The 26,502-nt window shown below is 36.2% G+C and overlaps 2 protein-coding genes across 3 annotated transcripts in view; one reads left to right on the forward strand and one right to left on the reverse strand.

Annotated features, from left to right (window-relative positions):
- LOC105213641 (zinc finger protein rotund) overlaps window positions 1-26,502 on the forward strand; it is a 161,544-nt gene that overhangs the window by 32,486 nt on the left and 102,556 nt on the right. Inside the window, exons 4-5 of one of the 2 annotated variants that reach the window (XM_029041251.2) lie at window positions 15,641-15,736; window positions 21,350-21,386. In XM_029041251.2, coding sequence (XP_028897084.2) covers window positions 15,641-15,736; window positions 21,350-21,386 — 133 coding nt within the window. The remainder of the gene's footprint in view (window positions 1-15,640; window positions 15,737-21,349; window positions 21,387-26,502) is intronic. The other variant, XM_054228291.1, reaches the window with a different exon arrangement.
- LOC105213587 (very low-density lipoprotein receptor) lies at window positions 16,042-17,618 on the reverse strand. The gene is made up of 2 exons (XM_011186507.2): window positions 17,417-17,618; window positions 16,042-16,641 (listed from the first exon to the last, which is right to left on the reverse strand). Exons 1-2 carry the CDS (start codon window positions 17,469-17,471, stop codon window positions 16,256-16,258), a joined length of 441 nt encoding a protein of 146 aa, XP_011184809.1. The 5' UTR covers window positions 17,472-17,618; the 3' UTR covers window positions 16,042-16,255.

A 26,502-nucleotide genomic window follows, 5' to 3' on the forward strand; every position in this document is an offset into this window, starting at 1 on the left:
GCTATTTGCAAAAAAATACTTGAGTGTCTTAACTTAACCGCTGATGTAGAAGATCCCGATGATTTCGTTGCAGAATTTAGAATGTGGAAAAGGTTAAAAATCTTTTCTTCAGATTATATTTTCTAACTAAAATTTTGAATATATTTTCAGGAACTAGTTAAATCAAACAAAGAGATCCAAAACTTTTTTAGACGCGTTGAATTGTTGCGATGCAAAAATTTTCAAAACAGTGCATCGTTTTTTAAAGATTGTAGCAATAATCCCTATATCTGTCGCTTCAAGTGAACGCTCGTTTTCCTCACTTCGCAGGCTTAAAACATATTTAAGAAATAAAACTGGAGAAGCACGCCTGAACGGAATGGCTCTCTTGAATATCCATAGAGATATAGACGTGACGGAGGAAGATATTTAAAATGTTATGGCCCAAAAGAAAAGAAGATTAGACTTCAATTTGTAAATAAAATAATGAAACATTGTCTTTTTACCTAAAACTCCCCCCCAAATTTTTTTCCTGCGTTCGCCACTGTCACTTATGATTGTACGTATGTTGAAGTGAATTACTGCACTTTAGCATCAATTGCATGTTTAGGATAAGAACATTTTATGTTAATTGATTTCGCACAAAATGAACTAAGAGTTACAGTTATGCGAAGAATAAGCGATAATACATCATTTACCGATACATTTACCGGTCTAACAGGCCCAAATCTTTTGGTTTGAAGACTCCTTTATAAATATGCGGATCATTCTACTAACTCTCACTTTACAGTGACAGTTTCTGGAAAGAAAAACATTCGAACATTTTTCAATAACTAACTGAAGTCGACCGACTAGAACTTACTTGTTTGCGAGGTTGTTTTGGCCCAGAGTCAGCTGAACTACTTGAGTGGGTGTACTCACTGGATATTGTGGAATGGGCATACATGGGATGGGGTTCGGAATACTGCTGGACGCAAATTGCCTTAACTGCATGGAGCAAGGCGAGGTAGCAACATCAATCATTCGCAAAACTGACGTTGAAACATATCTTTAGCTAGACCTTTATACATTAGCCACCTCCTCAAATTTGTGAAAACCTCTATTTGCTTCGGGAACCCATTCTCGGTATTATTTTGACATCACAATGAAGTGGCGCCTTTAGCTGTACAAGTGGGATCCATCGCTACACCTGCCTGGAGGGTCAGCTTTTGAACATGGCGTAACCTAACCTAACTAAAGTCAGCCGAAGATTAGAGAAGGGAGAACCTATCTTTACATATCAAGAAGATAGAGAAATTATTATAGTTTCGTCCCGTTCTTTTTTTACAGTACGTTTGACAGAAAAATATAAAAGCCCATGGAATCATGAAAGCTACGACAATTTAACAGCTTATTTCGGTTTCAGTCCTTATGACCCATTGCTGATCCATTGCTGCTGGACCACAGTTGTGAAACGAAGGTGATCAAATCTTTACCAAAGTTTAAATTAAATTGAAGACATAACTCCTCCAGAGTAATTTGGTTCCATCAATTCCGATTTGATGGAACTGAAGTAGGCCAATGGGAAATTTTATTCCAGAAACTGACTTTTCTGATTTTAATTGATGCAAGTTTGCGGGCAAAACCGTTATTTTATGAAAAGTTAGTCTCAATTACCGTAGAGCTTCGCAATGTTGAACCCTACTTCAGACGGAGCTAGCACCAAAAGTCTACAGGTTCTGGAAAATTGAAAAAAAACAATAACTGCATTAACCAACTGCCGCGAAATACGCGCCTGATTCACTGTGGGCAGCGAGGCCACAAAAACCGCCAATTTCCAATACATTAAAGTGCTGAATGTGTTAAATTTTTGTTTTCGTTGAATTTTTCACAAAACTTTTGTGCAAATGCAAATAAAGTGTTGTGGTGGCCAAAAGAGAGAGAGAGAGAGAGGATGGCGACCTGAAAAGGACAGCGGGAAGGAGAGAACGAGAAAGAACACATACGATGTTTTGCGGAGTGGGCGACAAAAAATCCAAATTCTAACCTCAAACCTATAGAATGGCATACAACAACAACAGCAACAATGTGAAGATTTTTTTGTTTTTTTTTGCTGTCAGCTGACAGCCTTGCAATGGAAAGCGCTTGTCTTCTGTTGTTATTGTTGTTGTGCATATATGCACATGTCGACCATGCTTCGTGTTTGCTTTGGCATTTTATAACTGTATGAGTGTGTGGGTGTGTTTGGCTGCGTTTTGCCGCCACTTCTGTTGTTGCATGCACAATTCTAGGATTTTTGTTTTTGTATTGCGTTCATTAAAAAAAATGTGTTGTTGCTGCTGGTGGAAAAAATCAATAGAACCAGACAGGCAAAAAAATGTTAGCGTTGCCAACGAAAATGCCAACAAAACACATTTACAACAAAAACCGGGTGAAAAATGAGAAAAAAATCTTGGTATTTTTAAACGAGAAAAAATCCAAATAAGTGAAAATGCCTGGTGTGGGGGAGCATTGGACGCGCGCAAAAAGTGAATGCTCGATGAGCAAAACACAAAAATTTTCTAAAAGAAATGCGAAAAAATTGTTCATCAAACACAGAAAAAAAGGTTTGCCTGTCCAGCAACGGCCATGGGACGGGGTGTACGCGAGTCGCTGCGGTGGAAAAGCAGAAAAAGGTTTGTGATATAACAAGCCAGTGTGAGGTGCAAATTAATGGTGAAAGGACACAGCGCGCCAACAAAGCAGGGGGGGCAACGAAAGCGGGTGTTAGTGAAGAGCGCCACGGCGCGGTGGGAGGCGGGCTTGAAAACGCAATAAATGTGGGGTTTAGAGAAAGTTTTGTTTTTCTTTGGATGCAGCAACGTGGTAATGAAATGAAATGAAATGAGTGGGTCTGCGTAGAACATTGTCTGTGCCTCTACTCCAATGGTAGCGTTGGCGCCGACTCGTGAGGAGTTTGAGTCTGCGATAAGGCGTAAAATTAAAGAGTAATGGAAAGCAAGACCATAGTGTGACCACTGCAACTAGTCTCAATGAATAAATGTACCCAACAGAAGACTTGTAGATTTGTGTCCAATTCTATATGTATTGAATTTGAAGGTTCGAAAGAGGAACCAAATTTTCTTTGCTTTTTCGAAAATTCATGGGCCAGATTTATATTTGTCAAACGAGATGAAATGGGTTTGAAAATAATTTGGCTAGATATTTGTGCAAGTTCCGCCTTCATTCGACTTGATTTCACAAAATATGTTCGTGACAATACACTCGTCGTAGCAACATTTTTGTTTCTAACTGGACCAGACTTTGAATACACGACGCATCAAAGCTTTCGCAGCTGAATTTCACATTTTACAATGCCAGCGCCGGGATTAATAACTATGTATGTATATCTATAAGAGAACCATAGAAACAGCGACGAGTGAAAGCCTAGTCGGCTGGCTAAGGCAGCCCTTTGCATAGTGAAGGATGGAGTTACGAGGGGATAAGCCAGCTGGTTACATAGTTACGAATCGGCCACTGCTACACTTACAACGCCGCCCACACCAACCCTACCGTACATGCTACAGCACTGCAGCTATCTTTTGTGGCTTACAACCTTACATTTCGGTTACAACAACCATACTCGCACCCCGATCGCATGCTCTGCACTCTGCACTGCCCAACCAAAGTGTTGCTCGGCAAAGCAAAGGGTTCGGAAGAAATTGCTAACGACTCGCGTTGTAAAAAAATTTTGTTTTGTAGTTTGCCTAATTTTTTTTCTGATTATGCGCTGTTCGTTTTGCGCGAACGCTGCTATTGCGACTTCGCCTAGCTCTCTATTCTGCAATCGCCTCCTTGACCACGCTTACTGCCAACACCGAAGTCAATGTGTTGCTCCCAATGTGCACCACTGAAACAGCAGCCAGAGCAACGATGGGGCATATACATACACAAGCAAGAGGACAACGGCAAGCAGCAGCTTAGCGTTGATACGGGTCGCTGTCTCGTGCCCATGCAAGCTGGCGCTGCACTAGTCGCCAAAAGGATAAGTGTGGGCTGTGAGGAAATTAAAAACGAAGAAAAAAACTGTGTGTAGAAAAATCGTAAAAATTGCATGAAGTGTTGGTCAAAAGCGCGCTGAAGTAGGATACGTTGCTGCTGAAGCTAAGGCGACTAAGGGTTTCGAAAAAAAACAACGAGCGTGTAAAAATCAGCCGATTTGCTGTGGCGCTGGTGTTCTTCATTTTTCAGTTCTCTTTTAATTTTTTTTTTTGCTTCTGAAAAGTGGGAAGGTTAGTACCATAGTGTGCAATCACTGTTGGAAGTCGTAGAATGAAAGGCAGCAACAAAATGAAAATGTTTTTTTTTTTCAGTACTGACCACTGGCCGCCCGACAGGGCGAGTTGGCGTTCCCAAACCGCTTTTTTTTCCTGGCATTTTTCTCACCACTTTTCAAAGCATTTTTTCTCATAACATTTTTGGGTTCGCAAGAAAACAAACCTAGAAAAAATAGCTAAAAATGCATAGACGCACATCCGCATACTACATGCATAGAAGTTTTTGGCTTACGCCTTTTGGTTACCAACACCGTTTTTTTCACAATTCTACAAAACACCGCGACAAATCTACTACCAGGGGCACAACTTTTTGCTGAGGAGAGTACAATTTTCTTTAAACTGTGGTAACATGTTTTACACCTAACGGTTGTTTTGTAACACCGAAATCTTTTCAAGAGTTATAGAGCTTCATAGAGCGAATAATTGATTTCCAGATGCCTGTCTGGCCGATAACTCTATAATAAAAATGCCAAAGCATTAGATTTTAGCGTAAATATCTTTAGCTCTGATCAGACACTTTTACGTGAAACCCATTTCTCAACAACTTTCAAGCAAACTATTTTCATTATGCTACGTCTACCATATAGTAGAATTTAGATTCTTTTCAGTTTTTCAAGTACTCAAGCATGCTTTAATATATTACCGAAAGCAATTGAGATTCTTTGAGCCTTGCATATTGCGAGAATACAAAACCCGCGTTTGCATCGGAACTTTGTTTTCCTCACTTGTTCATTTTTGTTGTAATTATTTAGTTTTTTGGTCGTTTTTGTGCTCCTACAGGAATGGGTGACGGTGAAAAGCTGTTTTTATTGGAAATGGGGTGGGAAGTGTTTTTGTTGCCGCTTCACGATATTTTGCTGAAGGCGAGTGTGGGTGTCACTTCAGTGAGCTGTTGCAGGCGTTTATTGCAGTTCACACTAGTGTCATGTAGGTTATTGTTCGCTTGCTATTCTTCAACTTAAGATTTACTTCAGATTTAACTAGAAACTGATTTTTTCGTGTACTTCATTAAAACGCTATACATTTTCAACTGAATCTTTTTTCCTTCCCTCTCGCAGTTATTTTTAATGCAAATGTAAACAATCTGTGTTGTTTCCGGGCTCATCCTCTTTTGGTGTGAACTGTGACCTTACAAAGACTTCGGAAGTCGACTTGGAAATGTTCAGAGTATTTACGAGCACTATTTCAAAAAGTAATTCGGAAATGCGTAAAAGGTAGCTCAGAAGTTCTCTCGAATGTAACCCATTTTCTACTGCATTTATTAATAAGAGCTTATTGAATACTTACAGAGTTGCAAAGACTTCAACCTCTACGAAACGTTAAAACCGTACTGGAAATATATTAACCTACTTTGTGTCGAACTATTTTGACCATCTATCCTCAGCTAATGCATAAACATTTAAAAATCTGATTACAAGTATTTGTCTTTAATTACGCTGAAAAGTAGTAATTTATATTAGTTCTAGTTTAGCTCACCTTGAACTAGCTAGTATTGCTTTTGGTGTTAATCTTAGTATCAAAAAAACGTTAACTTCGGCTGTACCGAAGCTAATATACCCTTTAGTAACTATGTGTTTAAGCAAATCTAGACGTAAGAAAAAGTAAGAAAAAAAAAGAAAACATTTTACAAATTTTTTTAGCCGGGTTGTTTGCTAGAAACATTAAGGTTATATAGTTAACCGATCTGAACAATTTATTCGGAGATTATATTATTACCTTAAGCAGTAATCCATGTCAAATTTCGTGAAGATACCACGTCAAATGCGAAACTTTTCCATACAAGCCATTGATTCCGATCGTTCAGTTTGTATGGCAGCTATATGATATAGTGGTCCGATATCGGCAGTTCCGACAAATAAGCAGCTTCTTGAAGAGAAAATAACATCTGCAAAATTTCAAAACGATATCTTAAAAACTGTAGGACTAGTTCGTATATATACAGACAGACAGACGGACATGGCTAAATCGACTCAATTCAACATGCTGATCATTTATATATATACTTTATAGGGACTCCGATGCTTCCTTCTGGATGTTACAAACTTCGTGACAAACTTAATATACCCTGTTTAGAAATTGTCTACGATACGAACATAAGTTCTCATAAAGCTAAAAAATACTGTCCTAGGCCATGGCTGAGGTCGAAAGGGTGCAAGATAGTAAGCGTACGAAATATGCAATCAGTCGGCGTATTGCGCTCCCCATCATCTTCCTACTTCCCAAAACCAACACGATCTTGGGACCGGCTATGACAGAGTTTAGCTAAAATATCCCACATATTAACTCATATATACGCTATAAAGCCCACAAGGATTATTCAAAACCCTAATATTAGGTATGCGGAAGCTCGTGAAAGTTATGATCTGATTTAACTAATTTTTGGCTCAGAAGAAAAGAAATTTCGTTAAAATATCTGAGTGATTTAGAGGTATTTTCGGGAAAAAAAAATAGCCATTGATCCCGAGGTCTTCACATTCGATGTCTGCAGGGGCGAACGGGGGGGGGGGGGGGTTTGGTGTGTTAAAACCCCCCCAAAGAATTTTTAAATAATAGAATTTAATTCTACATAGTCATTTGAAAAATTGTAATTTGTTGTTTTCAAAGCAATCTTTCTGCCGACGATGTATGAATATGTAAAATAAATGAATACATTAGTCACTAACAGCGTTGCCGTTTTGATACATTTGTATCTTTATACTCTCGCAACAAATGTTGCTAAAGAGAGTATTATAGTTTTGTTCACATAACGGTTATTTGTAACACCCAAAACTAAACGTGTTAGATACCAAAGTGATCAGGGTGAAGAGAGAAGTTCAAATCCGAATGTCTGTCTGTCCGTCCGTCCGTCCGTCCGTCTGTGCAAGCTGTAACTTGAGTAAAAATTAAGATATCTTGATGAAACTTGGCACACTTGTTTCTTGACACCATAGGAAGGTTGCAAAATCGGACCACTGCCACGCCCACAAAATGGCGAAAACCGAAAACACATAAAGTGCCATAACTAAGCCATAAATAAAGCTATGGAAATAAAATTTGGTATGAAGGATCGGACTATGAAGGGGCATATTTGGATGTAATTTTTTTGGGGAAGTGGGCGTGGCCCGCCCCCTACTAAGTTTTTGGTACATATCTCGCAAACCAATAGAGCTATATAAACCAAACTTTCTGCAGTCGTGTTTTTTAGCCACTTCCTAATGCAGTTCAAAAATGAAAGAAATCGGATAATAACCACGCCCACCTCCCATACAAAAGTTTTGTTGAAAAATACTAAAAATGCTTTAATTCAGTAAGGGAAAACACCGGAAACACTAAATTTCACATAAGAAATGGCAGATGGAAGCTGCACTCAGATTTTTTTACAAAATGGAAAACGGGCGTGGCGTCGCCCACTTATGAATAGGCCAAATCGCTTCACAACCACGCTTCTTCCTGCTTACTTCCTATATACCAGAACCTTGAAGACGATCTGAATCGTTTACTGTACAATATAAAAAGTAAGCACTAGTGAAGATATCGGTACAGAACTTTGCACAAATACTACGTTTACAGTGTGGCAAACAACCTATTGTATCTGGATAGTATTAAAAAATTGTGGGAATGTAGGCCAATTAAAAAGCCCAGAAAAATATAAACTGGACAGAGACATTTTTTTAATTTGCTTCAAAGTAATGAGTTTGCCTTATAACTCTGTGGCTGCTGAACTGGATTTTTTTGGATTTAAGGGGAATTGTGAGTCGAAAATGGACTTCTTTTGAAAATTAGTTCTGAACTGAAAAGTCACCAATAAGGTTTCTATTATTTTTTTTAGAGTTTATTGTTAATCATAACACAGAAAAACTAAAAACTCATATGACTTTCAGTTTTCGTTCCATGAGTAAACTATTGTGAAATAAATTTAAATTAAAAAAAATTATGCTATTTGCAAAAAATACTTGAGTGCCTTAACTAAAATGTCTATATTTTTAATAAAAACAACCAGAAAAAACTGGTCTGAATTAGATACACAACTTTACTTATTATTTGTTTTTCAAATGAAAATTTTCAAAACAGTGCATCGTTTTTTAAAGATTGGAGCAACAATCCCTATATCAGTCGCTTCAAGTGAACGCTCGTTTTCCTCACTTCGCAGGCTTAAAACATATTTAAGAAATAAAACTGGAGAAGCACGCCTGAACGGAATGGCTCTCTTGAATATCCATAGAGATATAGACGTGACGGAGGAAGAGATTTAAAATGTTATGGCCCAAAATAAAAGAAGATTAGACTTCAATTTGTAAATAAAATAATGAAACATTGTCTGTTTACCTAAAACGCCCCCCCCCCCCAAATTTTTTTCCTGCGTTCGCCACTGGATGTCTGGGGTCTTAAACATTTTTTAGTGCGATTTCGACAATAAAGGTTTATTCTGGTATCTTCACTTGTTTATTTATATATTGTAAATCAGTTAATGAATTACGAAATGTCATACGATTGCCGTCGTACTGCAAATATTTCTTCTTCTGCAACGTGGATTTAATCGCTGTTAATCTGTGCGATAAGCTCGCCTTAGCAAACAATCTTTATTTGCTATTTTATGGAATAATTTATAATGTTGGATCCAAAAGTGTTAGTGCAGAGTGGTTTTAAATAAGTTTAGTCATTCTTTGTTTAATAAATGTTGTAACAAAACCAAGTGTGGCGGGAGCCGATGGCTTACTGGCTGAGCTATTCAAATATGGTGGAGAAGAACTGACAAGCTGCATGCATCAGGTTCTTTGCAGAATATGCTCGGAAAGCATGCCCGAATTGGAATCTAAGTGCGCTCTGCCCAATCCAGAAAAACGGATACCTACTTTTTCGGAATGGATAAGGAAGCGAAGCGTATGAGTATGTTAGTTAACGAGGTCAAGACGAAATATCTTCTGTTATCAAACAAACAATCAGCGCATTCGCGTCTTGACACCCACGTCACTATTGACAGTCATAACTTTGAAGTTGTAGTTAATTTCGCATATCTTGGAATCAGTTGGTGTTACATGTTAGCCTCGACGCAGAATCACTCTTGCCAACAGATACATCGTTGGACTAAGTGGGTAACTGGAAAGTAAAGTTCTCTCTCTCGACGAACAAAGACCAAACTCTATAAGTCCCTCATCATTACACTAAATTCCCACTAAAATTCCTTAGAGAGAAGCGCTTAGTTTTGACTAAATGCATGCAACTAGTGGGAGTATCAATTTCATTTTATAGACTTGGTAGTTGTGCTGTTTCAAATAAAACACAAAAGTTTCTTAAAGGTTTAAAGCCAAGGAAAACACCTCTTGATGTAGTCGTTCAGCTAAAAATGACACAACGCGTGTTTAATTGACACTGACAAAAATAAACTTCCGTGCAAAGGAATGGAAGTGTTTCAAAAAAAATAAAATCACGAAAAATCACAATTCAGCGGCAACCTTTCACAAACTTTTCAAAACACCAATGGCAATTAGTCAACGGTCACCAGTTGCAAAGAGATAATAAATACTGCTATTTTCTATATTTTCTAGGCCATTTGAAGCGCTTGCGTGAAGTAATAGAAACAAGTATCGGAGAAATATCGCAAGCAATAAAAAAATTGGCCAATAAAAGGCTCAAAATATGCAAATCCTAAAAAATGTTTTGCCTTGCCGCAAGTGTTGTCTAGTCGGTCATAGAAAAGCCACTCACACACCCATATATAATACTCGTGAGTACACACGAATCAATTTGGCGCGATTTAGAAAAAATACTGTTATTCATTTCCGCCCCAGTCAACCGCTGACCCACCCATTCAGGCAGTCATTTAGTCGTGCTGCCAGGCATCTCGCCACTTTCTATTTTCTATTTGACATTTGCGCTTAGATTTCCCGTCAAAATGAACTAGCGCCGCAATTGATTTTTTGTTTTTGCTTTTATTTTTACATTTTTTGTTGTTTTCTAGTTTTATATGAAATTTTTGTGTTTTTGCTTTTGCCAGTCGCTGCTGGGATATCCGCGCAATCTTTTTTATTATATTTTATTAGATTTTTTACAATTAGAATTTTTTGCGTCGCTTCGCTCCGTTTTCTAGGTTATCGACATTTGTTTGCATATTTTTTGGCGATTTGAATGTGTGATTTTCACTTTCAGCGTTTTTCTAAGTATTTTCCCTGCGTTTTTGTATGTTTTTTTTTTTTTGGTTTGTCTGGCTTTTAGTAATAGACATTTAATAGCAACTGGTGTTCTAGAATTTGAAAAGGCAATGTGACGTAAAAGAAATTGCGATTGCGAAGCGCGGTGTTCGATGTCTGTGGCCACATTTGCGGACAACAAAAAGTTAGCTTTTCAAGCGAAAAAAAGCAAAAAAAAAAGCAGAAAAGGAGAGTTGACACAAAAGGTATTAGAAAAAACTATTTCAATTCGACAAATATTTGCTATCGGCGACGTGGGAATTTGAGCAATGAAGTGAGATTTAATTTGATCGTTTTCATATCTTTCTAACTAACTAGCCTACATTTGGGCGTGCAAAAACTTAACTGGTCATACAATTATTAAATAAGAATGAAAAGCAATGGACTTGAAGTAAATTTGTGGGTTATTTTTTTTTGCCACTACATTATACATTTTTGTTTCATATTTTGCTTAATATGGGAGAGTGTTTCCACCTGCACTCCTATTACAAACTTATTTAAAGAAAACAAGTAAGGAAGTGCTAAGTTCGGGTGTAACCGAACATTTTATGTTCTCGCAATTTATTTATGTAATTTTATTAAGATGGTGTGTTATCTTGTTGTTGTTCCACATATTTGGCATAAAGTCCACTAGAATTTCGAAAATTCTTATAGATTATATATATGTACATGTATGGGGACTGGGTTAATTTCTGAACCGTTTTTAACTTTTTTTGCCACCTAACTACATTGTATCCAAGATTTTCCGTTGACTTAATTTTGCTAAGATATGTCACATGTAGGGATGGCAACGATTAATCAGTTGATTAAATTAATCGATTATTTTCATTCAATTTACGATTTAATTGCATCGAAACACCTTTTCTAATTACTCGACTATTACTCGAGTAATTGCAAAATAATCGCAAACAGCATATTGAAATTTAATACATTTTATGCTCATCTAAGTTAGCGTACAAGGGTTGAAATTGGTCGCATCAGTCATTAATTACTGGAAACGGTGTAAATACAGTTAAATTCTAATATGTCAACGTAGTTTAATATCAACAAATGAATGTCTGGTAACACTGAACACTGCATTTACAGTTAAGTCAAACGCATTTTACGTTCAGTGGTTTGAAGAGCAATGGCGCCAGTATAAGCGAAGTGTGGAAATTTTTTTAATAAAATAACCAATAACTACGTTAAATGTCAACTTTGCTGCAAAAATTTAAATTTTTCTAATAACACATCAAATATGTTGCAGTATTTAAAACTAAAGCATGCAACAGTAGCCTGCAAATTGGTGGAAAGTTAGAGCAATCGGTATTACATTTTAAATTTCTTCTAGTTATATATAAATCTTAGCTGTTACCCTGTGCGCTTCGCCACACCTAAATCGATTAAAACTCTTAAGGGTTTTTACTTTGTGTTTTATTTATTGTTGTAAAATTGTTACTTATTTATAAAACATATTGGTATACAACATTTTTGGTTTTTCCACCTGGCGCATAAATGAATAAGCACCTTGGTGTTCCCACTCTCGAGCATGCGATGAACAATTGGCCGTGGGAGAAGCACGGTTCTTCCAAATTGACGCCGCACACTTGAAACGTTAGCCCTTGCGATTTGTTGATGGTCATCGCAAAGGCAAGACGTACTGGGAACTGCAAGCGCTTAAATTCAAACGGCATGTCCGTTGGAATCATGGGAATGCGTGGTAAGAGTACAACTTCACCTGCTGCCTTGTGCCATTACACTAAGTCGGTGGCTTCAGATGTATATGTTGTAGCTTCTCCTGGCAGTTTTTCTTGAATGACAAAATTGATTTCGTTGACGTGTACATTTTTCGGTGCTAATATTGCGCGTTCACTTAAATAATCGTGGCGTTGATAGTGTTGAACAATATTCGGAAATACACTTTCAATCAATTCTTCTTTCGATTGTAAAAGTGTACAAAAGTTGTTCGGCAATGTGATCAAACCGGTATCATCGATTGGCATTTTGCCTTAGCCAATGTCCAACAACTGCTTCGAAAACGCCGCTGCGGATCGATCGATTTGCAATTGGACTCGCATGTTGACGGTTAGAGTCAGCCTTTGAACATGTCTCCACAAAACTGACGATTTTAAACATGCGTTTATTTCGTCGGCAGGAGTTGATAGAGGAATGACTGGCAAAGTTTGCCGAAAATCGCCGGATAATAAGACTAATGCTCCGCCAAAAAGTTGTTGCTTTTGTCGTAAATATTGCATTGTTCTATTGAATGAAATGCTGTTAGCCATTGGGCACTCATCCCATAGAACTATTCCAGCTCCTCGCAAAACTTTTGCCATTGCTGAATTCCTCGATATGTTGCACGTTGGTGTTTCAACGACTTGGATGTTCAACGGTAATTTCAATGTGCTGTTCGACCGCCATCAAGTAGAGTAGCAGCGATGCCTGACGAAGCAATTGCCAGCGCAATTTTCTGCTGTGACCGTATAGTAGCAAGAATCAAAGAGATCAGAAACGTTTTCCCTGTACCACCGGGCGCATCCAGAAAGTAAAATGTCAACCGCTCGTATAATCTTATCATAAGCATTTTTCTGCTGAATATTCAATTTAGTAATGTTAGCTTGTATGAAAGCACGCAATTCATTGCAATCGTATTGTTGTTCACATTGAAGCTCATGGTCAAGCATATCAATCGCTGAACGATTGGGCGCAGTTATGCCAAGTTGCGCTAATGCCTTATTCGCAATTGTAAGGCACAGATCTTCAACCAATATCAAAGCATCATTATACATTTGTAATGTATATAGCAAGTCTGCGTCAGATGCTCGATTACGCGCCAAAATTAATAAGTCCTCGGTCATGCAGTCTTTGTACTTATTCTACAGTTCTTGCAGATTTGACGGAAGGCTTGTAGATATTATCATGGCGAATAGTACGCGTATTTGTTTTGGATGAGATGTGAGTGATGCGTCATGAAGTGCGGTGTCCCAATGCATATCATCTTCTAACAAATGCAATCGCTGACATGCTTCACGATACGTCGCACACAACTGACCGTCAACAGTTTTCAAATCATCAAATGATCTTGGTCCGCGCACGTTGACTAATAGCAGACGCAAATAGAAACATTCGGCGTTGTTCGGATAGATGATGTAAATACGTCCTATGGCATCGGTTTTACGGACATTTGGATAACCGTCAACACGCTCCCCTTGCTTTCGTCGTTGAAATGTTTTCGATGATTGATTCCAAGTGAAATATTGTGGTATTTCGGAATATAGCAATGTTCTTGCAAATTCATCGTTTTCACACAACTCAAAAAAGGTAGTTAGTGTTGTCCCCGATGGTCGTGCTGCGCTCTGTTGTACATTGTCTGCAGTGAAATAAACGCGTTGAACATTTTCAAAATGAACTGCCAAATGAAGGCATTTGACAGGACTGCCAATCGTGCGGCAAAACATTATTTCATGAGAATTTGTATAAGCGGGATGTATCATTTTTTTTTTTTGCAAAACGTGCAATGATACACACATTAAATTTCTTATGTGCATCCTCCAAACAGACCCCAATCACCCCTGAAAAATTCATTGAAATCGGGCAAGCCGTCTAGGAGGAGTATACGAACAGGAAGTTTTGCCACTTAATTTTATATATATTGATATGTGTACAAATTAGACTCTGAAATGTAGGAGTAATGATAATGTTTCCCTAAGTGATGCTGACACTGACACCATGACTGAAATGCCGAGTTGCAGCAGCAAACCAATTAATGAAAGCCCTTCAGCTTCGAAACACTATTGATGCTTGGGAAGAAATGAAAACCGTACGGACTTTCAAAAAAGTATTGTCATCTACTTGGTACCTCAGTACCAGCTGAGCGGCTTTTCTCAAAAGCGGGTGCAACTGCGACCGAAAAACGCAATCGTTTGACAACAAAACGTTTATCGAAATTGCTTTTTCTTCAAACTTGGTTGAATAGAGAATAAAATTTCTTGATTTCAATGAATATAATTTCATTTATGCTAAGACAAATGAATTTTTATTACGATATTTTAATTTTATTTCCGTTTTTGATTTTGTGTATATACCAACATAATTTGAATGTCTGAAATAAGAATATAGTCTCCTATATTTTATTGGTTTTATTTTTACGCAAAGTTGCAAAACATAGTCTTTCAAGCAAGAGGCAATTCTTTTAATTTAAGATTGCTGTACATATTTTGAAAAATTTAATACCATTGTGCTACTTAACTTCAAATATAGGCCATTTTCTCTTTTAGGATATGTCTGGGACTCTGTGATAGAGCATTATAATACAAAATTCGGTGCTGAAACTTGGTGGTGGTCTTTATGCAATTTAGTATTATTTGAAAACATTGGAATTAATCGATTAATCGATTTTTTTTACATTAATTGCAATTATTTTTTTATATCTTGCAATTAATCATTTTATTATTTAATCGATTAAAAAAAATTTTGCCATCCCTAGTCGCATATTAACCGATATACACAGCATTACGTCCACTGGAAGTTTGTTGATATAGAAAAACTTACTAAGAGGCGTGACCACGCGAACTTTCCCAAAAATAAGCTATTTTTGTTAAATAGTGTCATCAGAAGTGTTACTATCTAAGGGTTTCTAGAACATTTTATTTGCAGAACAAAATTATTCCTACTATGGATAGAACAGTTTTTCTATTGAAAATCTCTCATGGCGGCACTGTTTCTATGCTCTTTACTGCCATATCGATCGCACAGCCAAAAATTGCTGATGAATTAATTAAAATGTAATCTAGAATTCAGAAGTAGATAAGAGGAAATACAAAACAGTTTGTAGGTGTTTTTCGATTAGCAATTAATTAGTTCAGGTTCTAAGGTTAAACCTATAGTAAATATAATATATTGGCGTTTTTTATTTTCTTTGTCCTCTTTTGACATTTAAATAACTGATTAGTGTAAATCTGCGATTTGATCCATTAACTCTGCTGGTATCTGAGCTTTATCCCTGTCATTAGTACTAAAATTTGCGGTACCATATTGTCCTGCCCTCGCAGATAATTGACGCTAGATTCTTATTATCTACATATAGTAGGTAAATAATAAATTTTCTCTGCATTTATCTCTTATGTATATATTGTATATACTAATAACTAATTGTGTATTCTTCTCTCTCTCTTTCTTTCACTTTTTACTTTATAATTTATGTAATTTATGCTAACAAAGTGTGGACAACATAGTAAGGAAATTGCCGATTATAACGGATGGCCATCAGCGGCCGCAACTCGCAGTCACATGTCAGCCATCAAGCAAGGATATGAGGTATATATGTATTTATAAACCATATTCATCACAAGAAGCTTTAATATTAATGCAGGTATATACAAAAATAAAAAATTTAGAATAGGAAGATTGTTTGACTATCGCTGACTGCCGAATAACGGCTAAAGTTGGCTTGAGTCACTACCAAAAATCCGGCGTGTGCCCTCTCTCTCTCTCTCTCTCTCTGTTTCTCGTCGCCCAAAGCACGGAAATAGAACCAGTACTTTCTTGTCACGGCTATAACCTGCTAAACGGTTTCCACGCCAATCACATACTTTTTTATCAATAAAGAAAACAATACAAGGTTACAGTTTATCTAAATATATCTTAGTAGCAACTAATCACATAATACACTTTTTATATAATTTTATGTTATTTTTTATATATATTTTTTCCACCTTCGTTTTACCTCACTCTTATGATGGTTTGGTCTCTAATATTTGGCCTTCAAAATGAAAGTGTAAAACCATCTTAAACGTTGAAATTTTCAATTCATTGCCATAATTACAGTATTTAAGTTTAGCTTAGAAGAGGTCCATCACACAAGGGTGGTAACTCGTCGGTTTGGTCGGGACAATCGAAAGTTCCATCACATTTTTTGTCGAGATCTACACATCCCCCATATCCACACTGGAATTTATCGGCTGGGCACGGCGTAACATTTTTACAAATATCAGACCATTCATCACTGCCATCCAAACAATTGATTTCTTTATCGCAAGTTTTGTTATATGCTATACAGGCGCCATAGTAACATTTGAAATCTGCATCTCCGCATAACATCTTTTTGCAATCCATTTCATCCGATTTATCTTCGCACTGCACAGATCCATCGCACCAGTACAGTTGATCAATGCATTCACCATTATTGCATAGTGATCCCTCGCACTCTTCCGAGTTATCAGCTGAAATTATATGTTATTAGCCGCGCGATAACATGAAAATTTTGTAAAAATATTACATTCGTACAGATACATATGTATATATGTATAGAATTGTTATAAGTACAGATCTAGGTCAACAAAAAAAAAGTTCAGCAGATTGCAATGATGCATGAATATAAAGAACATAAGCAAATGCAAAAAATTCAAATTGGGGTTCAATGCATTCCACTAGAGGTATTTGGAGAATCCGATTACGTTTCGAACACATCTACTCACATTATATATAGAGACAAAGAAACGAGAAAAAGCAATGTTCTCACCAAGTTTCGTCACCCACTTGCAAAACTGTTTAAACGCGCACATTCCTTTTGCAGTACTCCATTGCAAACGTGACTAATAGCGAAACGTATTTTTTATATTTCTTTATAGAATTTCCTTTCTTATTACTTTTAACGCAATTTTTGCCCCTGCACTATGTCTTAGCATAATTGTAATATTTCTTATCATCGAATTCTCTGAATAAAACAATACTCAAATACTAACAAGTAAAATCACAGAAATTAGCAATTTTCACAGATAAATTTGTGTCTTAATATTTCATTGGGAACCGCAGATTTCTACAAATTTAAGTGAAATACTATCAAAAAATTCTTTCATATCCCCGAAACTATGGCGACTAAAGAGATCACATTCGATTTTACTAAGTCGAAAATGCAATTACGAGGAGTTATCAAAAGTGAATTTCCTTCCCTGTTGCAACACGATAATATTATAGACGATAATACTTGTTACATACCGTTTATAACTACAGAAATGTAGCAGATTAGCACAGAAAAAATCACTGAACGCATATTTTTAGTTTATGTATGTAGAAAGAATAGGGCGATGTAAATATATGTATATATATAAATATGTATAAATCAAATATAAAGTATATATAAAAATCTATACTGAAACAACCGTTCGCGTTCCTTTGTAATTGACTACTGACTAAGACTTTAGCTCGAGAAAGCACATAAAGTGTGGGGAACTGACTTGTTCTCCAAGCGTGATGTGCACAGGTTAGGGTGGTTCGACAATTTCAATATATTTGTTTATTTCGAAAAATCTATTTCCATTTCATTCCATTTCCGAAAAATATTACATAAAAAATATATAATAAATAAATAATAATAAAATATATAACAAGTAAGGAAGGCTAAGTTCGGGTGCAACCGTACATTTTATAGTTTCTCAATTTATTGCTATATTTTTATTAAGATCACACAAAATTTGACCCATATATTAGGCATAAAGTCCAATAGAAAAACGAAAATCATCATATATAGTATATAGGCTGAGGTAATTTCTGAACCGATTTCACTCAGTTTCATCACCAACGTACATTATATCTGAGAGTATATGTTCACTTAATTTGGCTAAGATATTTCACATATTAACCGATTTATAAGCTATTAAGCCCATCGTATTTTTGAAAATCCTATAATTAGCTATATGAGAGTTAGGGGAAGTTATGACCCGATTTTAACCATTTCTGAATTAAACTGAGATATCTGAGAGATTTACCGAAATTACCATAAGGCACTTTTCGATATCCAGGGCATTGAAAAGTTATTATACGATTTCGACAATTTTTCCACAAGTGATGTCACGGATCATATACAGTATTTGTGTAAAGTTTTATTGCCCTATCTTCATTGGTTCCTTATGTATATCTTATAAAGTGAAGGAATCAGATGGACTTCAAAATTGAGGTATATGGGAAGTTGTCGTGGTTGTGAACCGGTTTCATCCATTCATCAGGGTTTCAAGAAAATATTATATACTGAATTTCATTGAAATCTGTCGAGTAGTTCCTGAGATATGGTTTTTGACCCATAAGTGGGCGATACCACGCCCAATTTCCATTTTGTAAAAAGATCTGAGTGCAGCTTCTTTCTGGTATTTCTTATGTAAAATTTAATGTTTCTGATGTTTCTCTTTAGTGAGTTAACTCACTTTTAGTAATTTTCAACCTAACCTTTGTATGGGAGGGGGGCGTGGTTATTATCCGATTTCTTTCATTTTTGGACCGTATTAAGAAGTAAAAGAAACAACTACAGAAAGTTTGGTTTATATAGCTTTATTGGTTTGCGAGATATATATAAATATACACTGCCATTTTGAGGGCGTTAGCATTGGTCCGATTGTGCCCATTTTTGGAAGGGCATTGAAAAGTCTCATGGTTCCAAGGAACATGTGTGCCAAGTTTCGTCAAGATATTTATATATTGATCATTTTGATATGCATAACCCTATATCTAACTCGTTTAGTTTTATGACTTACAAACAACCGCTATGTCAACAAAACTATAATACTCTCTTAGCAACTTTTGTTGAAGATTTTGATCCAAAGAAGATTTTGTGTAGCTTCGAATGCAAGAGGGACAATGTCGTTTGGATGTTCGGACCTAATTTCAATAACCTTCGAGATCGGTTACTGGTTATGAACCGGATTTGCAAGTGATAACTTGATGTAAAATGATTAGTATTTTGATATACACGTTTCTCTACATTCAGATGGGGTTGGTGTTGGATATCGTCAGTAAGTTATTAGTTATGGTCGAAGCTACCAAAAACGTTGAATGTTCCTATAAAATAGAGACATATACAACAGAGAATGTGCAATAGACTTTTATAAAAATATTTCCAAAAATTGGGCTTTGCTCAATTCTAGAAGAAATTTCATAACTAACAAAATACTACGTAGATATGAAGCTAATATGAATCCTAACATTAATATGATATTTAAAGATTTTCAAAATTGGCAAAATGGGTCTACAACACGCCCATCTTCTATAGAACGCGTAATAAAATAATTTAAATAGTAAATTTAAAATTAAGCCCCTCATATGTTGCAACTCTGATCCAAAAAATATATAATATGCTTAAGATAGAACAGCAGTCTGCCAAAAATTGTACACCATAACGAATCCCTAATGTCTGATCACAGAATTTACAAAATATAAAACATATAAATACATACATACATACATATGTGCATACATATACTTATTTGATAATATCGCTTATTTATATATATTATACATATGTTGCTCACAATGTTTTTGTTCTCATGTTGCCGTTCTTCTCGTGAAATATTAAAAACAGGCTAAAACCACAAAAATTCCGAGAACATATTAGAGCGATAAGAATTTTTAATATTTTTATTTATTTAGATATACCTCAGTCAAATAATTGTATGTGCATGAACTTTGTGCAAAAAAAAAATTTAAGATTACAAAATTGCAAAATATTTCTAAGTATGCAGGTTTGTTATTATAATTGTATACGATATAAAAAACAAAAAATTAACAAATTTCAAAATATTTTTTAAACTATAAAACAGAATTGAAGTTTAGGCTAATAGTATATATTTATATGTGCATTTTACTATTTTTACCAGTAAAGCCTATACATTTGAGTTTAACTGAAAGAAATGTTTATTTTAATAGTCAGTATAATTGTTCTTATAATTTAAAACTAAATTAAGCCGCTTAATCAGTGAATTAACTACTGACTGTAGAATAGTTATGTAAATATTGGCAAATTCTTGCTTTATGGGTAATTTAAGGTGACGTACTGTCTCAAACTGCTTTCCGTTTTGGAAAACAGGAGCAGAGAGGTTCCCCCAGAGATCCTCAATAGGATTTAGGTTCGAACTCAATGTTGCACATTATTATACCGGAATTTTCCGGTCGTTAAAGATGTTCTTCGTGTGGATTGAAGCGTTATCCTTTCGATATGTCAAGTTATATGCCATAAATATTGCCAGTAAATTTTATTAACTCGCTGTCCAAAAGATCTACATTGATATTAGCATTCATTTGAGTGAATATGAAACATGTAGATAATTTCCACAGCAGCAAAATGCTGCCCATGAAATGAAGGTACCGCTTCCAAAACATTGCTTGTAGTAGGACCGTGGTTGCTGGTACGAATCTCTACAATATTTCTTGCAATGACCTGGGCCGACCAAATTTAATTTTTTTTCGTCACTAAAGACTGTATTTTATCACTCATCGGCACAGAATTAGTATTTATTTGCAAATCTTAAATGTGCTTTATTGTGTTGTATTGCACCGCTCATCAATATTGTTTTTCGTCCGCTGCGTCGCACTATACCATAATTAGTGGGGCTTTTAAGAAATTTTGAGATACAGTTCCGATGTCGCTTTGGTCTAGAGCCATTTTGGAACCGCTTTCATGCATTCCTATGATTATTACTTATTCATCGGCTGATAAACTAGTACCACGAGGCATGTTAGGCTTAAAGTTAAATAAATGTAATCAAATTTTTAATAATTCATTAAGTTAATGCACCTACAATAATTGTGAAAACAAATTTTAGCAAAAAAAGTTGTTGCTGCGACACTATCAGTAAGAAAGATCCGCTAAACTGATTTTGCACATATAAATATTTACTGTGCAATACCCAATTCACAAGCACATTCTTAATGTAACTGTACAACGAACGAGAAAAGTATAAACGAATTTTCGTTGCATAGTAACGGTAACTTATCAACTTTTTATTCCACATTTACCGAAATGCAAAAAATAACAGTGAATAAGAAATATAAACAAAAGCAGAAATGCACATATAATTATTTTACTGGGATATTAATAAGAATTTAATGATAGCATTCCTCGCAACAGTTTAATACTTAACTAATATATATATTTTATTTCAGGCCAAAATGAACGACCATCATAACAATTTGCAAAAAGGTATGTAGGTTAAGCTAATAAAAATGGATTGCTTATATATTATATAATACTAGCAGACCGCTCCATTCATTCAAGTTAGTAAAATGCGGAAATTCGAACATGAAATTATATTTTATTCGACCTCTAATCTTTGGTGTCAGTTGTCTTTCTCTCTGATTATGAAGGCGTTGGTAACGCTCAGAGCTCGACGCCCTAGTGCGAGCTTGCATATTTCTAATATTTCTGGCACGCGATTGCGATGCGAAGAGAATAACTTGAAAGATGATTTTCAGTTTAAGATTAAGATTCACCATTACGGAGTCTTTTTAATACTCTCACCTGGTTACTATTTCCACAAAGTTGAAATTCTAGCAATAAATATAGCCTATGTTACTCGGGGTGAAATTAGCTTTCCAATGGTGAAAGAATTCTTGAAATCGGCACAGTTGTTTTTGAGTTTTTTCATTACAAATATACATACAAATATTTCCTCTTTATAATAGTAGTAGTGTTTACTTTCAATTCCCATGTGGATGTCAGTACTAGCAATCCAAATATTTTGTTTTTGTTTTTATTCCCAGTACAGCTTGCAGGGTGATGCACATCAGTTTATTACACTTTTTCGCCACTTTCGCTTTATTTGGTGACAGAGGGTAGGCAGGTAGGTTAGTGGATGTCAAATGACGCAGTTAGGACTTAGGAGGTCCATTGTGTTAACACCGGGACTGGAATCCCCTCTCACTACCATGTTCTCTTTGAACCGCTCAGTGGTCTTGATGAAATTAAATAATTCAAAAAGTTTTAATTGTGCAACTTCCGAGATATCGTCGAGGAAACCACGACCGATAGTTGTCGTTTTTTTTTCCTATAACTATAAGGCATTGCATCCGCATAGAAGATGTTCTACAGTTTCTTCTTCTTCCATTTCTTGACAGCTTCTGCGGTAATGATTATATGGCGTCCCCAATATGCAGGCATGGCTTTCAATCAAACAGAGATCCATTAGAGCTCCTACCAGAGTTCTTACATCGTTCCTTTTAAATTTCAACAATTGGCAAGTGCGACCCATATTCCACTCAGGCCACGTTTATCTACTTGTTGAGCAAGTCAGGGAGTTATGCCACTGAGACTTAGCCAACTCTATGACGTATTTGTCGATTAGGTGTTTGCAAGTGGCCAAAGGCATGTATATGTATATTCCCTCTTTATCGTCTGCTTCAGAGTTATCTGGAATATAGCTATGTCCTTGAGCACTTTTCTGATTTATCGTAAAATAAGAAGCTGTAAGATTAACAGCTCAAGGCATTCCTTCAACAGTCTCGACGTAACTCTAAGACACTTTAGTTATTTTAAAGCTGCTTGGCTGTCTGTGAATATAAATATATTTCTTGTTGTAAGTACCTTCTTTGTCAGAACAAGAAGGCCTTCTTAATTGCAGTAACCTCCGCTTGAGAGACACTACAATGAATCTGGTTATCGGAAGGCGATTCTGGTATCTAGCTTTGATGAAAAGACAACTCCTCCCTGGACGTTTATCTAGCTTGGAGCCGTCAGTGTAGATGCTTATCTCTGTGTCTTTATCCACCTCGCTGACAGAGGGTAAGGATCCTATAATAGCACAACAATACTAGTGGGCTCATTATCGGTGTTTACCTTTTTATTTTCCTTCAAATAACCTCAGGAGGAGAAAAAATTTGTTGGTCCTCATTGGACCAGCATTCGCTTTATCTGGAAGCGCGATTCATGCAATTTCTCATTTCCATAGATTTTGTAACTCGATAATGATTTTAAGCTGTCACGACTACTCCGTTTAGCTGGAGATTTGCCACCGCATTTCTTTGATATTTCTAGAGCGTCGGTAATTTCGATCAATCTCATATTATGATCAATAAAAATAATTTTCCGATTTTTTTAAGTTTTAAAACTGTTAACTGCTTCTTTCATGTCTTATAAACAGCTCGTATTAGAACTCACTAGGTCTCTCTGGTCTAATAATGGCAATCTAACTATTTTGCCATCAACTTGTGTTTTATTTTAAAGAAATAAAATTGCAGTTTGCTTACTGCTGAGCACTTTTGGCCAACACACTTGTAGATTGGCCAGATGCAATCTGGTATTTGTTGCAGAAGCCATCGTTCGTTTAGTTAATGCCCGTTACCATAAAATGTTGCAAGCACGCATTTTGGTAGACACTTGGGTGGCTGGTGGCGAATGCTTAGCGATGCAATCTGATGGCAATATTGTTAAATCTACGATAAGCATCAATGTGACGGCAACATGCACACTCCCACGCTGCAGCAACAACAAATGTCAGCAAGAAACCTGGGTCAATTTAAGAATGAGAAAAGTGGTTCCACTAAAAATCAACGAACAGCGTTAGCTGGTAAACTATTGTAAGCAATTAACAAGAGCAATAACAACAACGATAATAACAATATTGTAATTAAGTGACAGCAGCATCGACATAGTGCCTTAACATCAAAATGTTGCAGCTCTTTTGTTGCCACTTTACTGACCTCTTAAACATTCTCCTGAATTCTGTTCTGAGCTTCTGCAACAAACCGCAAACACTGAGGCGCCGCCTAAAATATGCCACATGTACTCAGGCATGCCAGCATGGATATATGTATATAGAAATGTACGAGGGCGATCTGATAAGTATTTGGCCTTACCCACCAATATCGCCACAGTCGCAAGACAAATTTAATGACTTTTAGTATATTCTCACAGATGGCTACTGTCAATTTTCAGCCGAATCGGAATCGTAGTTCATAGTTACTTATGTTGCGATCAATTCTGGAAGAACGGTCTCACATCTTTCGACGCCACGTCCAAATTGGTTGATATAAGCCAAGAAATGTCGAAATGTCGTTATCAACGCCACGAAGATCTACTTTGCAGGCATCTGAAAAACGTACTTTTTAGCTTGGTTGAAATATTGGTCAAGGGTAAAAAGCTAAAAGTAGATTGTGTGATTTCATTTTTCTTTTGCAGACTAAGTACTAATCGGACCGCCTTCGTACATATGTGCAACACAACGGTGCATCGCGGTAAAGGACAGTCAGTTAGTTTTTTGTAGTCATCAAATTTGCGTTTGTTGTTGTTGTTGTTGTTAAACAAAGTCGAAAGCATGATGTGCAACAAGACGCTTTACAAGTTGTTTACATAAATTCCTTAAATGCAAACAACTTGCAACGTGTACACAACGCCCACAACAGCAAGCAAGCAGCATTAGTAAGCGAGTAAAGGACAAAACTACAAAGCTAGCAGTCACTAAAAAAAGTTACAACATTCGGCGTATGGTGTGACTAGCGAATTAACTGCTTGCGTTCAGTCAGCGACGACATCTCCGTTGAGATGTGGCAACCCTGTAGGTAAAACCTATCTACCATGTACCGTAGCCCTCAGTTTTTATTAGAAATCAGCATTGCAATGCCGCCCATTAGTTTACAACCCAAATATGATGCGGAATAACTACTTATGACTGGTGCAAATGATTTAATTTACCCTAAATTTTAATAGAGATTCTGCCAAAGTGTGCTTTGCTATGCTTTTCGATTTGCCATTCTACTATTATTATTATACAAGTATGTCTTAAGCGTGATGATACCGTTATATCACCTATTACTACCATTCAGAGTTGAGGGTTGTCAGCTTACCCCGAGGATTGCTTACTGTAGGTCGAACCGAATAAATATGCCGCCGCTTTCTAAACTCGTAATCATAAAAAAAGTTTGTAGTAGTCTTACGACGCTCTCAAATTCTTCAATGAGCGAAAAAGAGGTTCGTTGTCGTAAAATTCCCTAAACTCAATCGATTTCCATTCAATTCATTCCGACCTTTACATAAAGCAATGTCTTTAGCAACTCAAAGTACATTGGAGACATTATGGGTATATATTTCCGGTAAGGTAACTATAATTGCTATGCAAACGTATTACAGCCATGCTGACTGTACGGCGTCCATTTCAGAAGCGTAGGTGAAATCAGTGGCGCTTGGCGGTGGCGCGACCGATAAAGATCACTGATGGTGATCGCGATTTTGGCGATCAAAATCGCAAAGCGAACATGAAGCTACCAACTAATATTTATACTTGCTGTAGTTTTGTACCAAATAGGTATATATTTCATTATGTACGTACAAAATTTTTAAGTATGTGAATTGAACCAGTCTTTTTTTATTTTATTTTCACTTGCCATGGCATAGAAATTAACATGCGCCAGTCCCAAAAAAGCTTAACAAAAATAGTGCAAGTAAATAGTTAAGATTACATTAAATAATGTTTCTTTCAAGGCAACTTAAGGTACTAAGTTTCATTACAGCCACAAGTCAGCTTATTATACTTGTTGTTGAGCGTAACAACTAAACTTTTTTAGGACTTCGCGAGAGATCAGTTAGCTGAAGTCTATGTGCTTATTGGAATTGACTCGGTTCATCCTACCAGGGTCTGTATATTCAATGATCTAACCCTCTTGTGATCAGTAAGTTGTAAGCGACTTTTGTCACTACTGAAACAACTCTCTTTAAGTGATTAGCTAGAGTGGAGTGGAGATGTACAGTATTCACATTGCAAAACACGCATCTCTACTATCCTAGAATGTCTGATTTTTGTACCATTACCTTCACTTCTTTGGTGTTAGCAGCCTTAAGGGTTATACCAGCGTTACACTTTCGAAAAAAACAATATTTTTTGCTTATTCGATAGTTTATACTATCAAAAATATCCTGTGAAATCGGTAGCAGCGTTCTAAAAAGCGACCGTTCGTATGTATAAACCTCTATAGTTGAAACTTCTCACTTCTCGAAACGACATTTTTCAAAATTGCTGACATCATAACTCAACGAGAAATTGACCGATCGACTTCAAATTTAAACTGAGTATTCTTGAATATATTTACTATACAAAGACCGATGATAATCTTTTTGATTGGTCTAAATTAAAAAACGAAACATGTTTTACCTAAAAAAAACGACACTTTTTTTCAGAACTAAAAAAAAATTAGAATTAAATAAGAATTAAAAAAAATCGTTGGTCATTGTATAGGAAATACCTTCAACTTTAATAACCTTTTTGTTTCAGCAACTCATTCGGCCGGAATCATCTCAGTAGTTGAGGAACTTTTTTTTTGCACCTTTG

This window comes from Zeugodacus cucurbitae, chromosome 2 (genome assembly GCF_028554725.1).
Source record: "Zeugodacus cucurbitae isolate PBARC_wt_2022May chromosome 2, idZeuCucr1.2, whole genome shotgun sequence".
NCBI classification, from domain to species: domain Eukaryota; kingdom Metazoa; phylum Arthropoda; class Insecta; order Diptera; family Tephritidae; genus Zeugodacus; species Zeugodacus cucurbitae.

Excerpts from the sequence above, each read along its gene's own strand:
- LOC105213587 (XM_011186507.2), bottom strand. The coding sequence starts at position 17,471 with ATGCGTTCAGTGATTTTTTCTGTGCTAATCTGCTACATTTCTGTAGTT. Across the intron at positions 16,642-17,416 it reads CATTTCTGTAGTTATAAACG|CTGATAACTCGGAAGAGTGC; the intron begins GTATGTAACAAG and ends ATATAATTTCAG.